At 41.8% G+C, this 25977-nt stretch overlaps 1 protein-coding gene across 4 annotated transcripts in view; it reads right to left on the reverse strand.

The window, feature by feature from the left end:
• Positions 1-723: 723 nt before the first annotated feature.
• pde4ba (phosphodiesterase 4B, cAMP-specific a) overlaps positions 724-25977 on the reverse strand; it is a 197608-nt gene continuing 172354 nt past the window's right edge. For all 4 annotated transcript variants that reach the window (XM_088077550.1, XM_088077551.1, XM_088077552.1 and 1 more), the window contains 9 exons: positions 22841-22953; positions 11110-11203; positions 7057-7340; positions 6790-6954; positions 6131-6230; positions 5806-5960; positions 5570-5692; positions 4620-4802; positions 724-4508 (listed from right to left, as the gene is read on the reverse strand). In XM_088077550.1, the coding sequence (XP_087933676.1) occupies positions 4068-4508; positions 4620-4802; positions 5570-5692; positions 5806-5960; positions 6131-6230; positions 6790-6954; positions 7057-7340; positions 11110-11203; positions 22841-22953 (1658 nt within the window). In that variant the 3' untranslated portion in view covers positions 724-4067. The remainder of the gene's footprint in view (positions 4509-4619; positions 4803-5569; positions 5693-5805; positions 5961-6130; positions 6231-6789; positions 6955-7056; positions 7341-11109; positions 11204-22840; positions 22954-25977) is intronic.

Raw genomic sequence — 25977 nt, forward strand, 5'->3', positions numbered from 1 at the left:
TGTAAAGGGCTGTTCAGTACTTTTCTGTCCTTTTTCCCCCTGAACTGGTGACACTAATCTTTGATACCCACATTGAAACTGTGCTGATTGTACACATCTTCTGTGCTGTCATGTTGAAGATTTGTGCGAAACATCTTGTGTTTAAACTAGGTAGCTTCTTTTAAGCAACATACAGTGTTTGAAGCATTGGCAACTGTCATGGCTACATTTGAGTCTGGACAGACATGGAAGTAATTAACAACTTGGCTTGTTTGGTGGTGGCATACACCTGCAAGATGGTATTTCAAATTTTTACTTTTCTAACACATTATAGTCGACTGAATTAAAAAATGGAGTCTGCAGTCTCTTGTTTCCAGGTTCTGAAGTAAAACCTTTAAATTTCGCAGTCTGTACCTTTTTTATAGATGTTTTGGGGATCGCAGTGTTGTTTATTCTGTAATCTGGTTCAAAGCTCTTCGGTCAGGTTGGGTATCACCACCAGTACAGACCTTTAGGGACCTCTAGCAGGGATTTTAGACTATTATTGATATTGTTTTACACACTAGGGCTCTTTTTCTCACCGCAGGCCCAGGTGCTCAGTGAATACAGTGTGGCCACATTCTAATGAAGCATGACTAACACATGGAAACCCACTAGAAACATGTCTGTGACCCAATTTATTGTTGTAACCCAGAGAAATGAAAACTAGGCTATGATATAAAAAAACAGCAGAAACTGAAGGAATATATTCATGCTTTGTTTTTAATCACTTAATAGAAAACGTATTTCAGATTTTTCGAACACAATATACAATATAATACCATACATTGTGTGAAACATTTAATAACCCACCAACTGGCGGACTTGAACATATTATTGACAATTAAAAAAACCCATCTCTCATGCAGATAGTGCTAAATCTGGCTAACCATTTGGACACAACTAGGACCAAAAAAAGCTTGAACATAGATAAACAATGTTAATACTGACAAATTCGAATTTCAAAACTGCTAACAAGTTTGGTCAGAAAGAGTTCACACATTAGCACAATCAGTTACATAACGATCATGTTTTGTTGTTAATTCAGAACGATTCACGTCAGTGCCGGGCGTATTGTAGCATGCTACCAATACTGTCCCCGTGTTATCTACTTTTACATGAAGTGCGTTAAGTGTAAAAGGAGACAATCGCTTTGTGTTTGTCCGTCGAACCCGTTTCTGTCTGGCCTCGAATCAGCAATCTGTATTCAAATGCTGGATGGAGAAGCTTAGGTTGTGACAAGCCACTGGGAGAAAATAAGCTATTTGTGTACTTTTGATACCGAGCATTGGCTAAGCTTCTGTGTTCCTTAGCTAGCTTGCATGTATCCTATATCCAAGCCTATGCAGTTTAACATGTCCTCTATGTCGCCTCCGGGTTACCAAATTGCTGCTGTCAGTTATAAACCTTGTAGCTTCAAAAACTCAGATAGTTGAAAAATGATCTAAGAAACAAAATAAAGGAAAATCAATGTCCTCTGTACAATTATATGTTATATTGTACAGAATATATAACTTAAATTTAACAGAGAGGAAATTATTTTTCAGAAATGCAAAAAAAAAATCATGATAGGAATTAAGATTTCAAAGTGATGCCAAAGTGAGAACATTTTTGGTTTAATATTCATGCATAAAATGCTTAACATAATCATTTTCTTGCAACAATAAAAAGGCTATTTTGGAGTTACAAGGTTCTCATGTGACAACAACAATATGTCTCTTTAGCTGCTGCTCTGCTGGGCACTCAAAACATTGTGCGAATATATACTTAGATATATTTATATATATATATATATATATATATAAAAACAATATATAATACATATATAAAAAAGACTCTAATCCAGAGTCTTCTACACATTAGACACCACCACTTTCAGGTAATGCAAGTGCATATAAATTAAAATAGATTTTACACTGAACCAGTATTTCTTATTTACAAGCTTAAAGTACAGAATAAATACACACTGTTATAAACAGCAAAAAGGACCAACTTGAGCTCCTAGCGACAAACAGTAGAGACAAAGGTGTGGAGTGACGGGGGTAAGGCCTTATGACAGTCAACACATCCGAACACATACATACACATACAAAACCTTCCATACATACATACTGCACACAAAAGATTGCCACTTAAGCATGCTGGAGTGAAATTAGATGAAGTACCTTTTGAGTATATCAGTAAACCAATTTGAAAATGGAGAGATGTGATTATAGATGCAACCAGAGCATCCATAAAACTCACGGAAGCAACAGAGCAGAATTGTGAGGTCTGCACACCATTATCAAACCATATTCAGAAACAAAAAGAGGCATTGTTTGGTCTGTTTTAAAACTGGAGCACCTAATTATTCCTCTTCTTTTTTTTTTTTTTTCAAAAAGCGTATAGTCTGCCATGCTGAATCCAGCAATTCCATCTGTGCCCAATCCTAATGACCCGCCTGTCCTGGAAACCTGATACAGTGGAGGGGGAGAGGGAAAAAATTCAATTGACGTCAATGAGCAGATGCAGCACTTGAGGGATTTTTAACGTGAGGAAGAAATAGCCGGCCTGATTGTTTTGGGGCCGTGTCCGTGGAGCCCAGGGGGGTTTGTAAACCATGTGAATAGTGCCGCTGATGAGGGTCTGAGAGCGCCTTTCAGACAGGCAGCTGTAAGAGCACCTTTAATCATCTGGTCTGGGCCTGATTGCAACGGGGCGTTGGGGGGAGGGGGCAGTTACATCAGACTGGTCTGGGGTCAGGCCCCATTCTATCTAACAGGGTTATTAAGACTGCAGCATACCTGTGGGCTAAAAATAGATTCACGGCTGTTGTGCATTTCGTCCTTGGCGGACCTCTGATTTCAGATTTTATTATAGATCTAAGAAGCTTGTTGTCATGAGCTGTTTGTTTTTTAAGCCTGTTTGTATTTCTGCTGATTTTCAATTCGAACTGGACAAACCTCTATTTCACACCAACACGACAGCTGGATGCACAAATGAAAAGACAAAATCGTACAAATCAAATGTCTCAATAATGTTACACTTAATTTTTAGCAGGTGTATCCAACCATATAGTTGCAAGTTAAGGACTGCATATCCCCCTCTGAGCAATTTGCACTAAAAGTCAAGTTTTGGTGTGAAAAGGTAGGAAGCCCAAAATGGTCTGCAGACTGTTCTAAAGAACGAAAGAAAAGATGATTTAAAGAGTTGGAGTATGAAAATAGATGACTATTTCAGTGTGACATTCAGCGAGCAACATCTGATACAGAAAGCTCAAACTAAACATGTAACATGAATGAGTGAACATATGTGTTTGAATTCCACGTGTAAAACATTGTGCTCAGATTGAAAAACATATGTGACAAAATGTGCGCATAATGTGGGTGTTAATGTTTCCCGATTCAGATGAGTTTGTCCAAGAGTTGTTTGTCGACGTTTGTTTGGATTTCTCTATTGCCCAATACATGGAAGACTGTTCTCTTTTAAACATACAAAAAGATTTTGCTCTTTCAGATAAAAAGAAAAAAACATTTCACAGACAAACTAGAGTGTTCAATAAATAAAAAACTATTATAAAGACAATAGTAAAAAAGGCACACAAAAGTCCTTTGACAAATGGTACAGGAAAAGTAAACACTTTCTCTTGCTATACAAATGTGTCTCCATCAGTAGATCTTACTCTATGCTACTTCTAGATCATATCTGTAAAAAAGTCTTAAGGTACAAAACTTCTCTCAGTAGTGTCAGTGTCCATTTAATGCCAGTTCAGAAAAGAAAAGTAACCATTTTCCCAAACTGGCCAAAATCCTTCAAGTTCCACCCTCAGTCTCGCTTGTCCATCAAGACCAAAATGTTCGCAGTTATTATTTCCTGAGAACTCTGAAGCCGCCTCACTGAAACTGTCCGTCCATGTCTGGCTTCAAACACCCAAGTGCAAGACGCCCCTGTGCGGGACCAAACTAAGCCCTTGCTTCTGTGGGCTTATTAAAAAGCACAGCTGCAAGAGGATCTACCCTCTTTTGCCAAAAAAACTTTCAAATCACCATGTGAGCCCAGTGATGGAAGCCCTATGTGTCTGTGGGCGACGCCTCATGCGTCACAATCTCTATTGCCGGTTCCATCATGCCGCCCTCCTCGAGCTCCTGACCGTCCAAATAGTCCAAGGGAGGAGACCGAGAATCTCCTAAACTGTCCTCCTCCTCCTCTAACTCTTCCTCTTCTTCCTCCTCATCCTCCTCCCCTTCACCATCTTTCTCTATTCCATCCAAGTCCTCCTCCTCCAGAGTGAGCTCAAACTGAAATTTCTCCCCGCCGCCCTGCCCTCCAGTCCCTCCACCGTGTCCGTGCGTTCCCTGATCGTAGAAGGGCGGGGAGGGACTCTGGGGGATCATACTCTGGTACCAGTTCCTGTTGTCCTCTAGCGTGTCTAGGATGTCCTGGGCATCAGGGTGGACCAGATCGGCCCAGGTCTCCCACAGAGGGTGCACGATGTAGTCGATGAAACCAACCTGGAGAGGAACAAGACGGCAAATTAGAACTGGATAGGACACATTTTTGATGCTTATATATGTCAATTTATACATCGTCGCTTGTGCAATTTCTATGTCTTGATTGCCTACCTGGCTCTTCTCCACTGAGGCTGTGTGTTTATCACACATGGGGCTGATCTCCATGCCCCTCTCCCTCTCTCTGTCTCCCTGGTGGAAGAACTCCTCCATTATCCGATCCGTCCACTGACGATACAGCTCCAGGGACTTAGTGGGGTTACTCAGGTCAGCACAGTGCACCATATTACGTAGCACCTAGAAATGATAAAGAAGTGCTATTTAGTAAATGCTTACATTTCATGTGTTGGGCTTATCATTTTAAGTCTTGTTATTTCTGCCAAGACAAATCAATAATGAAAAAAATTAATAAGTATACTTAAAATATAGAAAATGCAAAAAAAAGGCTATTGATTATTTACATTTTTTCGTCACCTTATATTATTGAAAACTGCTGTAGCCTCTTCATACAGCAGGAAATGCAACACATTTTGGAAGACATTTGGGTAAAATCTGTTTAATCAGCTTCTTCTAAATTTATTTTGTCATGAGAAAATGAGTAAAACTCTGAGCTGCTCAGCATCTCTAATGCACAATGCAATATCCTTGAAACAATGCAGCTAAGTGTGGTAGATTACTTTACCACAATTAGATTTCAGGAGAAATTAGATTCTCATAGAAGCAGCATTTAAGGCTAATTCTATAATCCGCTTTGTTATGAAAGGAGGTCATTTTACATAACAGTCTAATAAAGGAGAAATCCTAGAAAGACTATTAGAGGCAAAGTGTAGACGGAGCACTTAAAGATAAAAAAAGATTGATGGAGTGAGTAAAGAAGTGACAGAGGGAGCAGAGGTCAGCCGTGTAGAAGGACAGCTAATGACCATTGGCTGAGTAACCTCCGCCAACACTGGATATTGATTAGAGCTATTAAAAGCTGGTAATAGAGAGGCTGAGGGTTTACAGTATGTCCAACCACAGACTCAAAGTCCATTTAATGTGAGTGTTTTGTTGTTTTAACCTACCTGTATCCTGTCGGTGTAGTTGTCCAGCAGCAGCACTCCAGAACTCGTCACCTTCTTGGTCTCCACCATAGTCTTTAGATCCGCCAGCAGACTCATGTGTTTGGACATGTCTGTGGCCAAAACCTGAACGAAAGGGGAAAAAAACATCCTCAGCATCAGGATAATTTGGACATGTTATGATTTATCACAGCAGAAATTTACAGCAGAAAAAGGAGAAAAGAATGTGAATATCTTACCATATCGATGACCATCTTGCGCAGGGACTGTCGCTGCTTCTTTGTGAGGTTTTGGAAGATGTCACAGTTGTCCTCCTGGAGTAGCTTGAATCCCACAGCCAAGTGGTGGTTTTCCAGCACAGACTCGTCGTTGTACATCAATGCCAGCTCGGAGTCTGGAGAGGTGTTAAAAAGACATTTTAGTCTTTGTTCCAACTACTTCAACTACTTTATGTTTTGTTTTTGTTGCATAATATGCTTAACATAATCATTTTCTCGTGACAATTAAAAAAAAAAGCCAAAAATGAAGTGATTTAGTCTGGTTAAGAGGAACGTTTTGCCTTACTGGTATTGATTAGGAATTGGTTTGATACTCCAGGATGGTCGACATCATGGATAGCTGCAGCAAAGATAGCTGCTAGGATCTCAAGATCTGTGAAGACCGCCTGTGAAAAAGAGAGAGAGAGAAAAAAACAGGAACATTAGAGTATTTCTGAAGATTAAAAAAAAAGACCCAGAAAGAACAGACTAGTTAATCCATGCCAAATGTTTCCCTGAAATAAATAACAAGCTAGCAGTCTGCCTTTCTGTTCACTGTGAGAGAGTATAACACTGTTTCTGCAGGCTTCAATAGTTTAATGACAGAGAGTCAAAAAGTGTTAATTGTGAGCTGAAGACCAGGGCAGCTACTCCAACTTAATGAGAGCTGTGAGAAAATTCATGCAGGAAAAATCAAATCAAACAAATAAAGCATGGAGAAAAGCGTGGAAGTTCCCTGAGTTAAAGGGGGAAAAGATGATTCAATGGAAGGGTGCTGAGCTCTTCAAAGCCGCTGTGGCAATCCAGGAAAGTGGTACATGGAAGTGATGTAAGAGATCACTCCTTTAATTTAGTTTTCCCTTATTTCTATTCACCAAGTCAGAGGCGGGGGGAATATTTCATCCTCCAAGAGTTAAAAGATGAATGCTAATTAAATAATGTAACGAGACACTAATTTTAACTCACATCCAGGGCTGGAGTGGAGAGGAGGATGTGTGTGGACTGGGCGACGTCAGCAGCATGCAGGCTGTTATGGTAGGCCACATCTGAATGGTAGTGATCTTCCAATGTCATCATGTAGGCCACAAACGTATCCACGGGGATCTTAAACGTCTTCAACAAGTCTCGTTCCTGGAAAAAACAACATTGTGACATATTTATAAATAAGTGTGGACCATTTCAATGGCAATCAGAAAAGAATCATGGAAGTGAAGACACAGCAGACTTTCATACCTGGAAGATGGCGTACATGATGCAGGTTAGAGGCCGGTTGTGGGAGTACTCGGAAACAGTGAAGATGTTCAGGCCCCACTTGTTGAGGTCCTCCAGCTCCTTTGACAGCAGCTCCTCCTTATCGGTTTTGACGCCGAAGCGCGAGATGCTGCTGCTGGAGAGCGAGGGCCCATGAGAGACCTTTTTGACTCCGCTGATCTGTGTCATCAGCTGCTGCTTTTGCTGCTTCTTCTTTTCTCTCGTCTTGGATGTCGGCGACGGGATCTCCACCTCATTCTGTTTGTCTGATGGACGGAATAAAAGTGTGGACAGTGTGAGGAGGGAGCTGTTAAAATCCGCATTTACAGCACGAGAATATTTTAATATATTTCAGTAAAAAGATGAGTTCATTGTGTAGGCGGCCTGTGGCCCTGGGTGCACTCGCACTATAGAAACACCTGCAGCTGGTTAGCTCCTGAGGGATTTATCGACTCATTCATTCATTCATCATCTGTGCCTCCATTCATTTGTTCATTCATGCTCCCTGTCCTCCACCTGCAGCCTCTCCCTGAGGCCCTACTATTCATTCTCTGTCCCTTTGCGCTTTTTTCCCCCTCCGTCTCTCAGCAGGTGGCTCACATCTCATCTCGTCCTCTTTTCACTCTCATAGGTCAGTCCATTGACAGACTGAAAGCTGGGGCTTCTACACAGTTAAGGCGGCTCCATGAAGTCGGTCATTCAATAAGCTGCCGCATCTTTCGCAGCTTTATCAAATCACTTAGTGCAGAGAGGGATTTTTATGTTTGCTTTATTTCATTTATGGGTCTATTCAGAGACATTTCATCTGGCCGACGATAAAGTGAATACAAAGTCCAAAAATACACCAAAACCCTGCTTTTGTGTAATATCCCATTGAGAAAAAACACATTGCATAAATAATACCCCAGTCTTCACACTTGATCCAAAAATAAACACAGAAAACATGCCAAGTTTCTTGCAATAACTAACCAGGCCCCTGTGTTTACGGCAATCACAAAAGAATTGAATAAAATCCTGCAGGGACTGGCTATCGGCACAAATGTGAGCCGCGCACTCATCTATCAAGCCTCGATTCAGCTCATCGCTGCCCTATCAGCCTTCCCCTGTGGAGGGTTATTCAATTACCAGCTGTAATTCAAATAATCACTTTCACTCTCACGCTCTCTCTCTTTCTCTTTCTCTCTCTCTCTCTGTCACAGTTTTCTCTGCATTTCTCTGCGTCTCTCGTTGTCTCTCCAGTCCTCCAGTGGTAATTGAGAATGGGGCAATTAAGCGCTCTCAGACATGTGCTGCGTGGGAAACAAGGGGAAGAGCAATATATTGCCCTCTAATTTATTACAAGCCATCATTATGTGCTGTTTGTGTGTATGCGGCCTGTACGTGTGTGTGGGATCCGAATGTGAGACCAACAAGTTTGCAGTGCATTTCTACATAAGTAAGTGCCAATAAACAGGAAATGCCATGCACTGTGCTCCACAGATGACTTGATATGAGCTCAGGAGAATTTTAGCACAATTATCCTGGTTTCCATTTTCCAGCAGATTAAATCTCTCTGTCCCAGTTAGCCTGCAATATGTCAGCAGGTCACATGGACAGGCCTTCTTGTGCGTGTGTTTTTTACTGTTTTGATTCATGCATTGGGCTCATTTTATCCTTGCATTATTTTTATCTATTATTCTTTTGTAACCATTTTAGACAGTGATTACCAGAAAATATGAGCAGAAGTAAAACTGTGTTGAATCCAGGGCTGTTGGCGTTAACGCGTTAATCTTGGTCTGTACGTAACGTGTTATTTTTTTATTTATTGTATTAATTGCGAGCCGACATTTCTGTCTTTAAAAGGCTGTACTGTGCTGAGGTTTAAAGCTACAGAAATGATACTGGTGTCAAATGAAATGAGAAGACCTGAGGAATCCAGTAGTATCCACTGTGCAAGCTTCCCAAAGTTAGGCTAAATTTTGGCCGTGGAAAAACGGCATGGTCATTTTACAGGGGTCCCCTTTACAGACGTGCCCTCTTTATGCTGGTCCCATGCAGGTAAGAGCTGCTTTACCTTGTCATATAGACTTCCAATGTGATTTGCTATTGAGATTCTACGATTAATCAGTACTAAAAAAATTAATTGTTTGGCAGCCCTGGTTGCTTTTTCTTTCTCTCCCTCTATACCTTCTCCCTCCCTTTACTCTGTCACCTCCCACGTTTAGTTCGATTTCTTTCTCATCCTCCCTCACATGCTTTTCTGTGAGAAATGCAGGGATGCAGTAGGGGAGGTGTGGAGGAGGGGGCAGGAAGCTTTTTGGGGTCATTTTTTCCTCTCAGTTCCCAAAGCGTGCTCTGCTGCTGGCCGATCAAAGGGAATTATGACAGAATTATGCTGTGAGGACAGCTGTGGCGGGGGAGAGGCACACGTGAATGGCCAGCACGCTGCCGGCCAGCAATCCTTCATGGAAAGTCGGAAACCTCGTCTGAAATCGCCCTCGATGAGAAACTCTGGGGTCTTTATTTATCTAGGGAATTATCCAGGCTCCATGAGCACTCTTTTACCAGTCAACAGTCTGCCTTCCCTTTGGATGAAATATATATATAAAAAAAAAACAGATCTGCAATAGACTGGTGGGGATTTGCAGTGGATCTAAGAATGACCTGCTGAACTGGGCATATGGCAGGAAAATTTTGATTTCTGAGCCTGAATGGATGATTTTTATAAAAAATAATGAAGCAGAAATAAGTGCATTGCTGACACTGATACTAATCTTAATGGATGGACGGATTAAACAGTCCTTCTGGTCAGCTGAGGCCAAACAAGGCCAGCTGTGCCGCTTTGACCCCCCCCCCCGACACTTCATTAATGTTCACCTGTTCTTTTTACCGCCAGCAGGGTGATCCTGATTTCTTTATCGAAGCGATAGTCATCTCTGTCTGGGTTCTCGGGGCAGTGCGAGGGGGAGAGAGAGGTGCAGGGACAACAAGGTGTCCCTGCTGACAAAGATACATTAAGACAGGGATGAGTCACAGAATCTGCCGAGTTCATCTCACTGCCAGCAAAGGGGGTTCCTCTGTACCTCTATTTTCTCCCTCACTGCAGTAAGCCCCCCCACCCCCACCCCCGTTTGCTTACTCTCTGTCTCTCCTAAACCTTCCTCTCGCTCTCTATGATCCAGCGGTGAGGGATCCGCCAACAGCCCAGATCAGGATGCCAATTGATCGCAACCACAGTGTCTATAAATAGTTTTAACTACCCCTAGGTGCATTCTGTCTGCCGTCTATTATCCTTGTTTGTTTGTCAATCTATATTTCCTTTCACTCTGTTAATTGTTTACGAGCTTTGTGCATCTTTCCTTCAGCAACCCTCCTGTGGAAATGTCACATTCACCAAAAAACAACTTTTAACCCATTTGCAGAAATTGGATGACTGACTTACTAGTATGTTTGTTTTCACCCTGCGATAATGTTGGGGTTTAGTACCAGAGCAACTATAAAACATTTTGTACATGCAAGTGACAAAAACATGGATGTTTGTAAAGATGATATGAATACATTAGCTATTGCCATCCATTCTCAAATCTCAAATGTGCAACCCACGCTGACAGCATCCAGTTCCAATCCACTTCTGGCTAACAAGCTCCCTTGTCAGTCAAATGGTGCTTTTTACAGTAGCCTGCCATCTTAAAAACCATTTCACTCTTGATACTCTTGAGAAATGTACATTTTTTTACTCAATTTTTAATGGCCATTTTGAGCCCAGTGCTGTAAACATCTAGACAAAGCTTAATGGCGCAGTGTTTTATGGTACGCCCCCACAGAGAAGCCTGCCAGAGCAACTTGCACTGCCTAACATGATGTACTGAACCTTTCCAAAAACACCGCAGCAAAACACAGAAGAGCGGATCTGTGTGAGCCTTTAAATATTTGTGCATATTTGTATTTTATAGGGTCAGAAATGTAGTCTGTGTTGATTTCAGATGGATTATGAAGAGGAAATTGGTGATTTTGTTAATGTGATTTTGAGTGCATGTACACAAGTCTTTCATTTACCTAGGAAGGTGTTAGAGATGAATTCGGAGACCTGATTCCCGGAGCGACTCATCTCAGATAGGTGCGTCAACTCCCGATTCAACATTCTCTTGAACTGCAAGAGAGAAAGAGGAAGAGGAAGGGGGGGAGAGACAGAGAGAGAGAGAGAGAGAGAAATGTCGTCAGTTTCCACTGAGGGGAAAACCTGGGAGAAATTATGGTCCATGGTTCCATGGAAAATACAGCAGTATACAGTTTTATCCCAATAGCTTAGGAATATTATTTAATTACAGCGTAAAATCAGTGGGTGTAGGCACAGGTTATTTCCTCCTCCATTTTGCCTGAAATTAATTAGGGTGCGGGTATTTGTTTTACCAGTGGGAAAGCCATCACCTTTTAATACCCCTCCATACACCCCTGGCAACCAATTTATAGTTTTACTACACTGAATCACATTTTTGGGGCCCATTTAGTTGTTTCACATGCATCATTGTGCAAGAATTTCAATGATGTCAAGAGGAAAATCTGCACACTGCTCTCTACATTCCTCTTCGTTCCAACATTTTTGCAATTTCCATTGTCTTTTAACGTGACGAACCACTTAAGACACATGATAAAGCTGAGGAGGACAGATGCATTTGACAGTACACGGAGACCCTGGCACTGCAGCAGCAGCTGCTTATGACAGACTGATGCATGCGCGTGCACACATATCCAGACTAACATACATATACAGACACACAGCTCTGCAGAGGGCTCAAGATGGAGCCTGAGCCACAAAACACCATTCTGTCAGACCTCCCTCACAATGATGGAAATAGCTTTTGGTGCAGTTAGGCTAGCACAGTATGCAGAAAAGCTGCATGGAATCTTTTTCCCTTAATGCAACACAGCAGAGAAGTACAATGAAGTAGATCCCGACAAGCTACGTAGATAAGCGCCACACACCTTAATGTAACCCCAAGACACCGACAGCAGGTAATTGGCTTCAGGCATTTTGGACCCCGTTTTCTCGTTCCTACACAAAGCCAGAACTGTAATCCAACAGAAAAAAATGAGGCAGATGAACAGGATTCCTTCAGCACCAAAAAGGACAAAAAAATCCTTTCTTCTCTCCTCTTGTGATTCTCTTCTCAGCAGCTAAAACAGCAGCTCAATGATGGCTCACTCTCCCTCTCAGCAGCAGAAAAGGGCCAGCTCTGAGTCTCCATGCCTGGGGACGGACAACGATAGATGGATGGATAAAAAAAAAAAAAGGTAAGCGCTGTTGCCAGGATAGGTGAGGAGGAGATCCAGCGAGCTTGGTGGTTCGGCTGGAGCAGCAGCAGCTGGAGCCGTGAGCTGGGGACTCTCGGCGCACTGATGAATTAGGAGCGAGGACGGGAGGAGGGGAAAATAACAACGATGGAGACGGGAGGAGGAGGAGAAGGAGGAGGAGGGAGTGAGGCGGCGATGTTCATCTGACTGGAGGGGGGGTTCCTCCGCTGGATTTGTCTTGCTTCGCTGCTCTCACTGCTGTAGTGCTCACGCCCCCCCTCCTACCCTGCTTCTCTCTCCATCTCTTTTTGGTTCCCTCCCTCTTCTGTCTCTTTCCCCTGCTGTAGTCTGCCAGCCCCAGCAACACGCTTTATTCAGAACACATGATTTGACAGAAAGAGGGGAGAAGGGGGGAGCCTTAATTACGGCTTGGCATTGGTGTGTACACGAGGTTGTGAAGGGATGTTTGAGTGAGTGACATTGATATCCAGATGTAACATTTTCTCTCTTTTCCAGCCGTGCAACCGCTGCAGACAGATCCCAATCTCTTTAACTCCCAGCCATTGTAACTGCCCTTTCTAAAAAAATTAAATCAGCCATTGTGAAGGAATGTTATGGAGTCATAAAGCCATGTCTCCCCTCTACAGTAAAACAATGAGGGTTGAGGAAGGGGATGGGGCACATTTTGAGGAGTGTGAATGCACTGTATTTTTATTGCCATTATCTCTATTGTCATGCTTTCCCCTCTCCCTCTTTTGAGTCTTCTGTTGTCTCCTGACATCCCAGGCACAGCGGCCATTGTGGAGAACTCATAAGCCTGTTCATTATCCACATCTCCTAATAATATTAGATGCTGTCAGGGTGTCTGTGGAAGGCTATTTTTAACAGCCGAGAGACAACCAGAGAGTAGGGAAAGACGGTCAGAGACGAGAAAAAGGAAAAAGAAGGACAGATAATTGCATCCTTCCCCAATTAAGGTGACAACAGCCCATGGTTTTCTCTCTTTGCCTGTGAGTAAGTGAGTGTACGCCAATTACGAGAACACCACAACGCCATGGCAACAGCATCAGGCGGCCAGTGTTAGGACTGTTTTGAAAGGAGGAGAGAAAAGAGGAGAGGCTTCCCCTTTTCCTTCCCAGGCAGACATGTGGTGTAGCTGCTGAGCTGTCACGAGGACACACCACACACATCGCCTCTGCTCGCATCCACCGATATCCCCCCACCTCCACACCCTCCGCTCTGCCTCTCCCTCACTCACCACCACTTACATGTCAATTTCTCTCAGGCCGCCACTTGCCAACATAGTCATCAATCTCTCTGTCTGTCTGCCTCGCTGGCAGAATCAATGGGCCGTCCTTGGAGCAGGTGTTGATACTGCTGCAGTGTACAAGGCGAGGGCCACCTGACTGGAATATACTGTTACATCAGCACCACCGGCCAATTTCCAATTTCGTTTGTGCTTTTTGTCAATTTTGTCACGACTTTTAGTTTGTGTGAGCCCCCACCCCTTCGAGGATGGCTGCTTTGCTAATGAGAACATTTTCACAGTTTTTGTCACTTTCATGGGAAACTGTAAACACAAGTTCCCAGAGAACCTCTCAGTCCAATGTTTGCGTGTGAGTTTGGAAATATGAGGGGGAGATCAAAGCTTCCCCGAGAGGATCCCGGATTATCCTCCCACTGAGGGAAAGAACCAGAAGCAGGGAGGTGGGATGCAAGAAAAGAGAGAGGAGAAAAAAATAAATAAATAAAGAGAAACAGAGGAGGCAGCTCTTTATATAATCGCTCACTGCATAATATATAAAGAAACCAGAAATAACGGCGGGGGATGTCTCTCTGCAATGTGTTGCAGAGCTATGCTTCCCCAGAGGCTCAAAGAAATGCCTCAGTGCGCACACACACACACGCACACACAAAGAAGCAGCCTACAAATGCTGTTATCAACAGTTAAACACAGTTGATGCTGACGTTACATGCATGCTCCACACACTCATATGTTTCTGTATACGTGTGTTACTGTGATTTTTCTTGTTATTTCAGGGAAGGAAGGGAAGCCTCTTTTCCTCCTACTGACACTGTGACGCTGGAGGGCGATTAGCCTCTTGGAGCTCTGTGAGTATCTCTTTTATCACACAGTGTATTTCTATTATTTGATCCATTTGTTTCTTACCATCCTTAAGCTTCTTTCCTGCACTCTTTTTCTCTGTGTCAAAAAAAATGACAATTTTTAACCTTCTGTAATTGTTTTAATTTGCAACTGTTGCTTAAAATTCCTACAAATGCCAACTGAGGCCTGAATCACAAGTCCCGTTTCTTTCTGTCTAATTTTTTGTTTTGCTTTGAATAGTTTTCATCTCAGATGGTTCAGATTGAAGTTGTGCCTTTGAGCCACTAGTGGGTGCACTATGCTCAGTGTACTGTTGAGCAGACTGCTCAGTGTTCAGACAGCATTAACCTCTCAACCTTGCAGTGACAAAAATGCACAACTTCACTTGTGGATAAACCTCATTAAATTCTTTTCCAAAAAATATAAACACATGCAAACAAGTGGAAGCTTTAACTCATCTGAATTTACAATGACGAGGGCGTGAAAGTTTCTAAAAATCAAAGCAACTACACTTTGAGGTTGCACCTTTTTCCAGAACTTTTTTTTTTATTAAATAGCTCTCAGAAACTTCTATTAAAATACATCATAATTACCATGAGATTATATTTATTGTTCTGCCATCTGAGTTTCTTAAATTTATGTCAGTTCATAAACATGATCTCCTATTCACAGTATTTCTGACTGTGCCGTTTCGTTCGTCAACAGCAAACCTGCAGTGGTTGCGGTTTATCTCTTCCTCGCTTTAGCAAAAACATGACGCAAGGAGGTAATACCGGTACAATGGCAAAGGCTTGAAGTGACATAACTCTGCAAATATCGGGGAACATACCCACGCATGAACCGTGCGTATGTCGGGTGAGGCTACAGACGACTCGGCCTATCAACCTCTCACTTCCTCTGACTCACTCACTCATGCTTATGTGTGTCTGTATGAGAAAGAGTGTATTCATGTGTCTCAGAAGATGTATCAAAAAACAACGTCAAGAAGTGGAGACAAGTGGAGACATAAAAGTAAGTAAGCAATTTCTCAGCTGAGTGATTCATTCCCATCACTCCCAGCTGCTAAAGACCTGAGCAGAGTCAGATGTGGTGTGCAGCAACACCATTTTTGGCTGGAGGAGAAGTGTTAACAGGCTGCACAACTGTGCTTGCTTGCGCTCTGGTTGCTTGGAAAGCAGAAAGCACCCCTCATGTAAAAATAACAGAGGCAGCATTACACCAAGACACAAGAAATCCTCAAATTACTACAACCTTTTCTATAAAACTCAACACTCATTTGGTTGCTCAAATTCTACAAAGCAATGTTTTATCATGTTAAAAGTAACAGCGTAATTCTTACGCCCCCCCCCCCCAACCCTTGGGGAAAATTCCTAGCTGCACTCCCTGCACTCTTTGCACCCCCTGTTTGAACAAACCAGCCATTGAGCTGCATCTGACCACTTTGCCGCTACCTCTCTTTCTCCCCAGATGACCTGAGTGTTTGGCCTCAGTCAGGAAAAGAAAACTCTGCAAGCTTTGGTACCAAGCTTAGAAACACCACTTCATCACCTACCAGGGACTTTAGGTAATTTAAATCCAAGGATATTTTACTAATAAACTCAATCCCTTCCATCTCTTTAAACAACACTAGACCTTTCTTGAAAAATACAAACACATGATCATTTTCCCTCAGATGCCTTTGGCTCTTCTCTTCTGTTGTGGAGGAGTAGTAACACAGTTTAAGAAAGTGTCAATTACTATCACCTTCAATTTACATACAAACTCGGGAGGAAATCAGTTTAACATTGTTCCAAGGAGAACGAAACAGCATCTGTAATTGATCGTCTCCAGAGAGCCTGTTTCTTTGTTCAATCTCAACACCTTGAGAGAAAAGTTAAAGTAATCCAAAAAACTTAAGTTGAAACTCAACAGAAAGACAACCTCCAAATCCAGAGACAGAAATTCCATCTATGATCAGCACTAAATTGAACGCTGTGTATTACAATACTGCTACAAATTCACACCTCAATTCAGTATCAAATGAGAGGTTGAAAATTGGCTCTCAAAAGCTGAATGCATGCATCAATGACTCTTGAAAAGATGTGTATAGCAGAAAGTTCAAACATACAAAAACACATAGTTTTTAACATTAAAAACATACACTTCTGTAATGTACAGCTACAGCAGCTGAACATCATGTGCTTTTAAGGGAAGAAAACCTTAAAGCACGGATTCAGCATCCGCAGCACAGAAACATGGTTAAACTCCTATTGAGGTGGACACTGAAAGCAAAATTTAAAAGTCTTTAAAAAGACTATAACTACAGTAACTAAATACCAGCCACGAAAGTTAAGCACTCACAGGACAGAGAGTCCTTTAGTCTTTTAAGATACCACAAAAAGTAAAACTGATTCTTCTTACTGAACTCCAAGAAAAGCAATCCAACAAAGCTCACCTTTCTCCAGCCATTTAGCTTCCCCAGTTTCCTCTCTTTCTTGTCAAAGCAACAGGCTCCCATATTGCTGTGTGTAGAGTGCAGAGCAGAGCGGGGCTGCCGTCCGTTAAAGTTGTCTGTCTCAGTCTGACTACAGCATGAGTGTAAGGACCAAGCCTCGGCTCTCTGACGCTGGGGAAACGCCACAGCTCTAGTGACTCACTTTGGGCTGCGAGGTCTGACTAGGCTTTACCTCACACTCTGTGTATGTGGAGCAATGACTGATGAGTGTGTGTGTGTTAGTGTGTGAGAGAGAAAGAGACCTCTTCCTTATGCACACTCCCTCATGGGGGTAGTCCCGCCTCTAGCCTCTTGGTCCTCTTTGCTTGCTGTTCTCTGCTCCTGCAGACGGTAGGCACAGCTCTGAGGTTTACACTGTCAATTCTGAGCATTGCGGAACTCTCCAGAATCCAGGTGTTCACTCGACCTTTTCACTAATACCTGCGATAGAGAAACTGTGTTTTCCTCAATGAACAGTGAACTCTGCATCCTCAAACTAAGCATATAATCCCCGATTCACTTTCCACATAAATAAAATCAGTCGACAACTAATTTGATTATTGTTTGATTTATTAAGTCATTTTCAAGAATGTTTTTTAAGATTTATTGGTTCTGGGTGCTCAAATGACTTTTGTTAAAGTACATATAAGATTTTTGTCTGGACAAGATGCCATGTACACTTGGATATTGTGAAAGGACTTTTGTGCTTTGTACAGTTTTTTGATTTTATAGATCATATGATTAATTGAGGAAATAATCTGCAGATTCATTGCTAATGAACATAATCATTACATAACTGAGAAAAGCAGCAATGCTGATTCATCAACTTATTGTTGTAATTATTTTCATTATTGTTTAATTTGGCAGATTTTTTTCCCACCTTATCAGTTAATCGCCTTGTTTATGAAATGAAAATAGTGAAACATGTTTTTTTTTTTTTTTTTTACAATTTTCCAGATCCCTGGCTATATTTGCCACTACCTTGTTCGGTTTATCAAACAGTCCAAAAACTCCTTATGCAATGATTTGAAACAGAAAGAAAATCTTCCACATTTGAGAACTGTTAGCACTTTGTAATTTTTGCTTGATAAATGACTTAAACAATTATTAGGTAACCAAAATGTTTCTGCCGATTGACTAATGTGTCCTCCAATTATCATTTCAGCCCTAGTTTCACATAACAGAAGGTCCAGAGCCTCGACACAGAAGGATATTCCAACTCACAACAGGCCTTGACCCGTCTACGTCAGTTATACATAACAGCGAGGACAGTCACGTACTGTAAGTCCTCAGCAGCAACAGCCTGCACTTCACCTTGAAGGGACAGCAGCACACTCTCCAATTTCACCTCCCTTGTACTCATGTTTCATACTCTGCCGCAGCTTGAATAACAGTTTTTCCATCCTAAACACAACAGGTAGTCCTGCGGTCACATTAGCTGATTGGCATGTTCTTGTTATTAAAGTCAATCGAGGGTAATGGCCCACAAGACAAAGAGGTAGCAGCTGCGTACTGTTTTAGCTTACTGTCGAAACAAAGCCAGGAGTAAGATTGCCCAGATATCAATGGGATTAACCCATACAGTCTCAGACACACTCAAACTCACACAGACCCAAACAGCCCAGGTGAGCAAGACAGACATGTATGAAGGAGGAGTCCTTATCAGATGGTTACATGTCAGGGAACATCCTCACCTGCTGAAGTCACATCAATGAGAGACGATCATAATGCTCAGTGAATACACACTGTGCCACCTGATCTGCTCCGCTCAGTTATGTCCAGGACTTTTAATTCTCTACACAAAAACATTAATTACTGGCTGAAACGAATCAGAATTTACAATATTCTGAAAGCTGGATTTTTCAGGATATTTTGCAAAGATGAAAAAAATACAGACCACATCATTCTGATAAAGTCAGACTACTGTCAACATTTTGTGTTTTTGCACTGTGTTACTCTGATTATTTTAGCAGCTGAAGGGATAAGAGGTGTAACTGTACATTGTTCTGGATCAATAAATTGGTTCAGTGATAGATGATCCAATATTATTGATGCACAGTGAAAACGTTGATACATGTCGTCATTTTAAAAGCTGTAGTAGGTAATGATTTTTTTCTTTTTTAGACTGCCAATACATACTGACAGTAGCACGAGATAAAAAATCTATGAAAAAAAAGTCATCTACTTCTGGTTCCTCATAATGCTCCTAATGACATTTGCAAGAATCCACTAAACATGTTTAAAAAAAAAAAAAACAGAGACAGGAGGTGTCTATTATGCAGTGTCAATCACTGCATATGCTGGGCAGTTTGCTCCAATCAGTGAGAGCATACTCCTCCTGGCACTGATTGGTTGTTTTCCTTTATCTTATTGGATAGGAGCACTAGGAGGTGGCAGAGAAACAGGAGTTTTCACAGATTATCTGTAACAGTTACTACTAACAGAATATGGTGACAGTTTCAGCAAATATGACAAAAAGTATCTTATTTTTTTTAATGTAAGTTACCCACTGCTTTATTTTAAAATTTCCACTGTACGCCTGTGTCACCATTTCTGTCTAAGCACAACTCCTTCCTGAACAACGCCAGCAGCCTAGCAACAGGTCGACAATGGTGAGCAGTCAAGAGGCAATTCAAGGAATTGTTGTTTGTTTGGCACTTCCATGTTTACTTAATTTTTCATCCCCAGATGTTGGTTATTGGTTGCTTTGCAGTATTTCCTGGAAAACAGCAGAATAGAACTGCCCCTTCATTATTCCAAGGTTAGGATATTTTGGGATTTCTTAACTTTGGGAGGCTCCTGAAATCAATCCTGCCTATTTTTTTCTGTTATTGCAAAAGTGTTAAAATTATATTTTAATGTGTCCAACAGTCCACAAATGAGGGCTGATATGAACCAGCAGCTTTCCTGCATTTATGAATATAGTAAAAAAACAAACTATTTTTTTTATTCTCTTACAAAAAGCCCAAACGGATCACATTGTAATGGATATACTGTGTCTTCTCTCTACTGTCTGAGTCTCCTGTGTGATTCAGTCGTCCCGTAGCCTTATATTCATGTTGAAATGTCTGTTTGTTTAAGTGGTTAATAGTATTTATTCAGTCGTCTTCATGTGTCCAAACTGAAGCCAGTCCAGCTGACTGTCAGTGTTGGATGTGTGTCCAGATGACGACAGCAACGGGATAAATAAACAGGACCATTAACCATCCAAACGGGCATGATGGGATGTCTATTGTCGTCTGGAGAGAGCGCGGGGGATCAGGAAGGAGACAGGAAGAGAGAGTCACTCTGCCCAGGGGTATGCATGGATCCCTCACACACACAAATGTTCTCTCTCTTCCTCTCGAGTTTATTGTGTTTGACCCACTGCGGGATCCCTCACATCCTGTTGTCCAATTTTATGAGAAATAACAAGCTTATCCTCTTGGCTCGCTTGACAAACTGTTTTCTCTCTTACTCACAGCTGCCAGTCAGCCTGTGGAGAAGCTCTCTGGCCGTGGAAAAAAAAGTAATACAAACAAGTGTTTAGTATTTTAAGACTTGAGTCAACAAAGTAGCTGAAATCTGTAACTTTTTCTGAGCTGTCACCCTGTACAGCAGTGTAAGGTGTTTTTAATTGTGTTACAGCATCCAGTCTCAGTTAGGATCAAATACTCAGCATTATAGGAACTGGATACTGGACTCAAAGATGGTTTCCAGTCATTGGGATGAAAATTACTTTAAAAATCACTCTGGAAAAGTTTTACAAAACCTTCATGGATTGAACAATCACAATGCAAAGGAGGTATCTTGTCTATGGGAATAATGTTTTTTGGATCACAGGAAATTTTGTTGTTACAGTACCAGGAGTGGCCATGTGACAAATGGGCAGCAGGTCTGAGTGGCATCATTTTATCCAGCTATTAGAGCCATGGCTAGTTGCCCCAGTGGCCAACTGTGGTACTGCAATATAAAAACTTCCTTGCACTTTGTGGCGCAACAAGTACTTTGACTGTAGCCTGCCATTATAAAAAAAAAAAAGATATTTGAGCGGGCATCCCAGTGGCTGCGGGTTAGATTCCAACCTGCAGCCCTTTGCTACATGTCATCCCCTCTCTCTCCCCCTTTACTGCTTACACTGTCCTATCTGAGTAAAGGCAAAAAACCTAAAAAGTTCTAAAACTGCTGTCATGTAAAGTCTTTGGGCCGAGAGAGGCCGAGAGGAGCCAAGCAGATGCAGGGTTTTAAGTCAATTATGCACATGTTTAGGAGGCCACCCAACACAGAAGTGGAAAGATGCAAATCAGGAAGAGACAGAATTAACTGAACAAATGGACTATGGATTATTCAGTTTTCATGATCTGTGATGTGGATAAATGGGTCAGCACAGCTTAATGTTTTAAACTGATTTATCAAAAGGACGCTGACATTTTCTACCATGATTTTATCATACAACCTGCTCCTTAGAGTTTAGTCACCTCATTACCATGTCATACACAGGACATCGACACAACAAAGTTACTTAAGATTAAAAACATGAGCACTACTCTTAATTCTAAGATATAAACTTCATGAGTCTGTTGCAAGATAAAGCTCAATAAATCAAGGGATCTACAAGATATGGCCAAATATTGGTTGGTGTCAATTTCTGTTATGGTCTGTCAACTTCTACTTCTTACATAAAGAACCAGGAACTGAACCTTGGTGCACATCACACACAATCAATGACACAGAAGAAATAGAATGACCAGTGAACGGTGAAAAAAATGTTTGAAACAAAGGATGAAAAGAGAGCAAAAATAATTGTAAGAGACACCGAACCGTATCCTTTTCACCATTTTTGCACAAAGAAAAACATTTTTAAAAAAGGAAAATAAGAAAAACAGATAGTTGTTGCAATGCCACCATCAGAGGGTTTGCTCCTATAATATTTACTGCATCATAGGGGATTAAACTGTACAAAAATGGGTGCAATTTTAGTAATGAGAATATAATGTTATCATGCATAATAGGGTTAGCAAGGCTTAAAGGGCCATACAAAGATAGTAACGATGATGATTATAACAATAAAGGTTAGACAGCCATTTAAATCGACTGAAGTGGTAACTAACAGCGCAGTAATTCTTTGAAGCATGTCCAGATAAAGAGTACAGATGATAGTAGAATCAATCAAGTGATTACTCATAAACCTTGAAGACACAGCCAGATATTGCTGTGTATTATGATCTGTCAGTGAGTAATTTGGTAAAGGGGTCACTTAAAAAAAGATTCAGGAACTGAACCTTGGTGCACATCACTCACAATCAGTGACGCGGAAGAAACAAAATAACCAGTCGACAGTGAAAAGTTGTTTTACAGGAAAGATGAAAACAGGGCCACAACGGGCCAAGACACACATAAACTCACTTCCTTTAGTCAACCTATTCTTGCACAAAGAGAAAAAAAAACAACAGAATGTAATGGGGCTTGATGCTGGTTCAGGCAGAAATCAGCTGATGCGTTACATGCAGTCATAATCATACAGGTGGCCTTTACAGCCCGACAGCACTAATGCAAAACACTGTTTTTTCCTGCAGCCTCTACCAAGCAAACCTCTTCTTACTGCACATGTTCAAACTTTGTTGGCTTTGCTCAAGGTCATGCTTAGTTCATGTGTGTTAACAGATACAGTATCTATGGAATCTGTACACTGTCATTCATGTGTTTATTATGATAAAGGATTAGTGCTCCTCGCAGAGTCCTCTGCTGCTCAGATTCAGGAACACCCTTAAAAAACATTTCTGTGTAAACATTTGCAATCAATGGAACATTTTTCAAAAATGTTCCTCTGATTAAGATAAAAATGCAGGCAACCTTGTACCCCTGAGGATTTTCCTCACTGATGAAAAAGAACAACAAGAAAATCAAAAAAGGAAACATGATGCAGCCTCTCCTACCTTGTTGGAGGCCATGTCGCTGACAGAGCGGTAGGTCTGGATGGTCTCCAGCTGGTCCAGACACCAGTCCAACTCCTCCATCGTCTCCATGGCCAGCTTCTGGTACGCCTCATCTGTCAACAAGCAGCCGGCACACAGAGACACATTGTCAGAACAGATGGAGCACATGGAGCCTGACTGCTGCCCAGCCACTCCCAGGCAACATCCACCCACAGGTCCCGCTCGGGGTGCCCGCTGCCGCTGCTGCTGAGGAGTGGGAATGGTTACCCGGCTGCAGCGCTCCTTCATCATGAGGAGGTGTAGCTGTGGGGAGTGAGTGGGACTCTGTCTGACAGCTGTCAGCAGAGCAGAGGAAAGCTAGGACCTGAACTTGCTCTGGCACACTCTCTGTGCGTATGTGCCCCCCCCCACAATCTGCGGCTTATTTACATGAAGTCAAGCCCTTAGAGCAGGAAACAAGATACACCCCCCCCTTCCCTTTATCCCCTAGCAGACGCACTGTACCCCACCTCACAGGAAGCAAACAGACACCTGTAAATCTACACTCACAAGCTTTCGTCATGCCAAACCAAACTTTTGTGTTAACTTTGAATTAATTTCCTGCCCTCCGCAGACAGTGAAACTGTTTTGTTTGAACGGGAGTTGAGACACAGACATAGTAATGGGCCTATCAGTCTCTTGTGGGGCCCCACTTGATGTTTTAATGAGTCCATACAGAACATTTATCATTTATCATTTGGGTCTGGTTCATAAATGATAACAGCTGCTGTGGTGTTGTTACTGTTGTTGCAGTGTGTACACGGTAGGTCAAAGGCCCAACCACATACAAATGTAGGACAGACACAAAGTTACAGGAACTGGTTTAGGTATCAGTTTTACCAGAACTGAACAATATTTCCGTAATGTTAAGCAACATCCCTGGTGTTCATGTCGCTATGTAATAATCCCCTTTGCTGTTCTTTGTTGAACGGGCTCACTTTCTTTTTTTCTTTTTTTTTTTTTTGTTGTTTTTTGTTGTTTTTTCAGTCATACTGTACCATAGTATAAGTACAATCTGGCTGCAACTACCAGTTACTTTCATTTGAGATTATTTTTGCACACTGTAACACTGTTCATCAGGAGTGCTGTTAAAAAATACATACACTGTTAAGTTATTTGTTCATCACGCTCTCAGCGCAGAGTGTACTCTGGGCACAAATGGAGCAACAGATCGCCAGGCTCATTTAAAGTGAAACTTAACCGCTCATTCTGGTGGGTTTAAAAGTTTGTTTTCACTTGCAGCAGCTGCTCCTCTTATACACTGATCTGATCTGATCATCTCTGACCAGATAACCAGGTAAATTATCCACCCTGTGAGTCACAAACTGCTGCTGAGGGGGAAAAAAACGTGGAGAGATCCGGCTGCGCTGCATTCATGGACTGGCACCCTCCAAATTTAGAGAGGTGACACAGTATGTTACAAAGGGACACACACACATTTCTTAGAAAAACAAAAAAACTAAGAAAAACAGAAAGTTTACTGATGCTTAACTAAGTTTACCACCACCCCCTGCGTCATCCTAAAACCAGCATATTTAAGCCATTATATTAAAAAACGAATCTGGATCAAATATAGTTGAAGGATAAAAAGAAAAGAGAAAAGGTGAAATGTAAATAAAGGCTGATTCTAATAAAAGACAGGAGTAAGCAAATATCTACAGTCAAAATCTCTAACATCTGTCTGGAAGATGATTTTATTGATGATTTTTATTTTCCTACTTGTTACCGGACAGAGAAAAACAAGAGTGAGTTGTAGCCATGCTGAAATATTATCGCATGAATTTACAGTCAGTATTCCAGCCCTGTTTCTGTGGTTTAACTGTGTTTTTCGGACAAATGCACATCAAGGTTGGAGTGAGTGGAAAGCAGAGGGGGTGTGTGATGAGGTGGCCGCTGGGGTCGGACTGACACACACACACAAACATGCCCACACACACACGCCTGCTGCCCCTGCATTGTGTATACTCCTGGGTCTCCTAGCTGCGGAGAACAACATGGCAGCAGGGTGTGCACTGCGGCAACCTTAGCGTGGCCACGTAGAATGTGTCCACTGCTCTGATCTCCTATCCATCAAAGACACGAGCATGTTTGCTCTCCCAAACATGAGAGGCACCTGGCACTCTGCCCACAGCCTTCCCTCACTCTGATGAGGGAAGTGAATGTGTGTGTGTGAGTGAGTGAGTGAGTGTGTGTTTAGTTTAACGGCACAAGCGTCTGATGTCAAAAGGGCTTACACTCATTTGAGATGTTTCTTCCACGTATTCAACACTTTTGAGGTGGTTTGTGTTTTTTCAAAAGCATAGAGAGGTCCTTTTCTCTTGAACTGTTTTCTCAATTGAACTTTTAAACTCAGAAAGTAACATGTAAGTGATCTTGGCTACTGTACGGACATGCTAATGGACATTGACTTACTCAGACTGTCATCCTTTAAAATAGCTCATGACAGCAACGTATTTAGTGTGTGCAGTAATGGTAAAAAGTAAAAAAGTATGTTTTTTGTTAATAAGCAGTGGTCCTTTTTTTTTTTCTAGTGAACAGCAGTCAGAGTCTATCCAAGTCTTTCAACTTGTTTTACCACTAAAGTTTCTAAAAACAATAGGCAATAGACTCCTTTCCCATTGCCAGTAGACTACATACCTTTCTGTTTTTTGCAGGTTAGTAAACAGTAGAAACCAGCCTGGAGGCCAGTGAAAATGTTACAGTGACTACTTCTATTTTGATTCAATCTCTTTTAAACTTGGTGTAGTTTATTTTTGAATGATTTTCGAGCACTGCTTGGACCGAGTTGGACCATATTTTGTGGTGCACTGGCAAAGGGTCTAAAGTTAGTGCATCCACCTGGGTGTCATGTTTCCATCACTGCTGATTGGTGCTGATCAGCACCAGAGCTGGAGCCAGTAAATATCTGGCAGTTCTGAATTTGTTCTGAATGTTACCTTTTTTCCCATTAAATAGAAAGACCAGATGTTGGTGGTTGTAGTGTTTTTGTTTTGTTTTTTTGTCCAGTGGGAGAGGGGCTGTTGAACAGCATGAATCCCTCATACAGTTACATTGTAATCATCCGTGTGATAGATGAACAGTGGTATGTAAAAAATTTT

Source organism: Plectropomus leopardus, chromosome 5 (genome assembly GCF_026936395.1).
Source record: "Plectropomus leopardus strain MGB_pleo_1.0 chromosome 5, ASM2693639v1, whole genome shotgun sequence".
Lineage (NCBI taxonomy): Eukaryota > Metazoa > Chordata > Actinopteri > Perciformes > Serranidae > Plectropomus > Plectropomus leopardus.